Here is a 3817-nt window from a genome sequence, read left to right on the forward strand (position 1 = left end):
AAATGTTAATTTCTCTTAGTTTTTTATGAACATTTGTTGTTTTATGTGATTTTCCATTTTGCCCTGTTTCAGGCACATACTTAGCAGCTTTCTGGATTTGACATTTCATATAAAAAAATTTAATATAGTATAAAAAAGGAAGTTTTTCAAAACTGACACTGCTGGTAACTGCAAATATGTAAATCCAGTTAATTTTCCATTTCTTCCCAGCAATATTCATACAAACACAACTTATGTTTCTGCTTTTAAAATATACACAATACATTATACTAACTTTTAAAAATTTGATATTTTTATTAATAATATTAAACTAAAGTATATTCTTGTACTAAAAAAACTCAATGACAATTCAAAAAGCAAAAAAAGACTAGTATATATCAGTAGTAACGCAAAAGATTGTTTAAAAAAAAACCTGAATTTGTTCTATATTTATAGGCCCAAACTAATTACCAAATATTGGAATGGAAATATATTTTTTCAAAGTTTTTAAGTAACCTCTATATCACTGAAGTCAAGGCTACTATTGACTTATATAATGTGGTACAATGAATTTCCAACCCAGAAGAAGAGTTTGGCAATTCCTTTTGGCTGTTGTAATTAGATGTGACCTATAATTATTGAACAAAACAATATATGTATTACAATAAACATTCAAATAAATGTATCTGACTATATTCAGTACATTAATCTATTCTCAATATCATTAGCTTCAAATTTTTTATTCAAAGCATAGGAAAATCATAGAAGAAACTATATCTGGACCTAAAGAGACTTCTTGTACCTAGAAGGTGGATTCTAGCATTAATTCACCACCATTATGTGTTGTTTGATCACTAACTTCCTCTTGAATAGCTGGAAGGGAAGGCTTTGTGGTCAGAGGTGTTTCAGTCTTAAACAGAGACTCCATCTTGATATGGGTATTGATATAGAAGGACTTCTGAAAGGACTCAAGGGTGAAGTAATAGATGAAAGGGTCAAAGCAACAGTTTAGAGTTGCAAGGCACAAGGTGATTGGATACATAATCTTTGCAAATCTTTCCAACAAGCAATTGGTAATGGCTTGGGAGCGCACCAGGGCATACAGGAAGAGAACAGAGTTATAGGGTACAAAGCATACCACAAAGACTGCCATATGCACTGTGATCATCTTCAGCACTTTTTTCTTATTAGTCCCAATTTGAGATAATGTAGCAGGCTTACGGAGGGTTTTTAGCACCACAGAAGAGCAAGAGACATTCAGTATCAAAGGAATGATAAAACCAACAACTTCAATAAATATGGTTATCTTGGACAGATACGTCTTCCATACACGTTTGGAGAAGCCCTCAAAGCAGGTGGTGGTTGCATTGTTGACATTAGTGGTGGAGAATAAAGAGGCTGAAATACCACCACTGAGGACTAGGATCCAGACTCCAGCACACACAATGGCAGAATTCCTCCTGGTCCTAATGGTACGGGATCGGAAGGGATAGACAATGGCCAGGAAACGATCCACACTAATACAGGTAAGGAAGAGCATGCTCCCATAGATGTTGGTTAGGAATGCAGTCCCAGAGATCTTGCAGAGGGTATCACCAAAAGGCCAGTGGCGGTTGAAATTGTAAAATATTTTGAAAGGTAGAGTGCAGACAAAGAGCAAATCAGAGAGGGCCAGATTGGTGATGAAAATAGCCGTCTCACTTCTCATTTTCATGCGGAAGCAGAAGACAAACAGAGAGGCACTGTTGGTTATCAAACCCAGGATGAATACAACACTGTAGACAGCACCATTCAGATTATACTTGAAAGAATCATCAACAATGCAAGTATTATTGGCAGTAGAATTGCCCAACCTGGGTCTGAGGTTTGAATTTAAATCTTGGAATTGGAAGTCAATGAATCTTCTGTCACCCATGGGCTTTTATTCAGGAGGCCTGCAGGCTGCAGGGTTCAGCACTCTGAGACTAAAGACTGGTAGGAAATGTTTTCCTCCTAGGGGAAATAAGATTAAATGAGTCATCAAATCTACCTTCAATCCATTTTTGTGGAGTAAAAGATATTCTGTTCACACAGACTGGAAATAACATGCACATTCAGTTTGGTTTAACAAGTACCTTTTGAATACCTACCATATATTAAAAGGTACTACAAGAGTATCTTCCAGGAACAGGAGGGACCACACTCAAGACAGTAAGCACAATACTGTAGCACTGCAATTCACAAGAATAAGGTATTTGTTCCTTTGGAGCCCTAGGCTAACAAGGGTAGGAATACGGAGACTCTGATAGTTAAAACAATGCTAATACTTGGAAATTTGTATAATTTTTTTAACTTCTAAAACATGGTTTATTTTATTCCCACAAGAACACCATAAGGTAGGCAAGGCAGGAATTTATCACCATGTTGCAGAAGCAAAAACTGAGGCTTACATAATTTAGAAATACAATGTCAGAATTGGAAGAACATGTAAATGGTATAGTCAGAACCAGAATTCAGGTATTCTTTTTAAATTCCTAACCAGAGGATTATTAAGCTTCTCTAAATTATATTGTCTACTCTCTGGTATTACTAAACTTCATTGTTGAGTGTTAGTTCTACTGCACAAGACTAAAGGTGGATATGGGACCTCCAGGAAAACCTCTTTTAAAAGTTATAACTAAACTCCTGAATTAAAATGTTGATTCACCTTTTCTTCTAAAATACAGGTTCAGAGAGCAGGAATTCCTCAGTACATTAAAGCTTCTGGCTGAAACTTTTTTCACTCCATTACAATGCCTTTATAGAGAGAGAATTCAAACGACAATCTCAGTGTTTCTCTCCTTTAGATTGTGGTCCCTTATCAAGGTTCTTTCATGCCATACCTTGAGCCTTGGATATTGTCCTACTCCCTCTCCCACTGCCCATTTCATGAGTTACATTCATGCTTTTAGCTTTTAAAATGGGCCAGGTCAATAAAGCCTTTTCTGGCTAAATACAAGTGAAATATGAAAGGTAGATTTGAGTTGAACAGCCATTCTTGTACGCGTGGAGGTCACTGACTAATTATCTTTGTTGAATATCTGAACCAATGTCATTCAAAGGTGCATATAGAAATCTTACTAACTTGCTCCTAGGTCAACAGCTGCCATTGGAGGACTGTCTTCTGAATGCTCTATAATGCACTATAATGCTGCAGCTGAATGAATTCTTTTCAATGAAGAGGATATGGAGTGAAAGTAGCCTTTGTTCCTGACATACCCAGTAATGAGTTTGCACATGATTATATTTTAAAATGTGAAAGCCATTTCTCTGAATTGATTCCTCCTTATGTCACTCTTTCTTTCCAACTCCTGGAACAGACCACAGGGCCTCATATATAACAGAAAAGGGAGTGGCAGGAGGAACCTGCCAGAGATATAGAGGTCTGAAGTCACTTCAACCAGTGTTTGGCCTGAGGGAAGAAAACATGATTTGAGAGAAGAAAAAAAAAAAAAATTCACTCACTGTAGTGCCTAGAATGAGAGTTGACTTTGGAGAAAACAGAGTGCAAAAAATTACTGGCATTTTTAATAGCTAAAGTTTAAAGTTAAAATTGGAAGTGTGCTGTTTCTGAATTCTCATTTCACGAGCTTTATGGAGTGCCTCCCCTGAGTCTAACACTTCTGTAAGGTCATATTCCTTCTTGGCCATTTCATCTCATATGAAATGGCTCAACTCAAAAGCCAGCTCAACTTTTGCCAGAAGTGACCTTGATATATGAAAGCAGAGTATAGTAAGAATCTTGACAAAGTAAGGTCCAGGAGGAAAAAAAAAGCCAGACAAGGAAGAAATAAAAATAGATGGGGAGAGCAGAAGAGGA

General features: G+C 36.7%; 1 protein-coding gene across 1 annotated transcript; it reads right to left on the minus strand.

The window, feature by feature from the left end:
- Positions 1 to 781: 781 nt before the first annotated feature.
- Positions 782 to 1894, minus strand: LPAR4 (lysophosphatidic acid receptor 4). The gene has a single exon (XM_068962891.1). The coding sequence runs from the start codon at positions 1892 to 1894 to the stop codon at positions 782 to 784; it is 1113 nt and encodes a 370-aa protein (XP_068818992.1).
- Between the last annotated feature and the right edge of the window lie 1923 nt (positions 1895 to 3817).

The sequence above is a fragment of the Capricornis sumatraensis genome, chromosome X (genome assembly GCF_032405125.1).
Source record: "Capricornis sumatraensis isolate serow.1 chromosome X, serow.2, whole genome shotgun sequence".
Lineage (NCBI taxonomy): Eukaryota > Metazoa > Chordata > Mammalia > Artiodactyla > Bovidae > Capricornis > Capricornis sumatraensis.

What these genes read in the sequence shown, in the direction of transcription:
- LPAR4 (XM_068962891.1), bottom strand. Translation starts at nt 1,894, where the DNA reads ATGGGTGACAGAAGATTCATTGACTTCCAATTCCAAGATTTAAATTCA.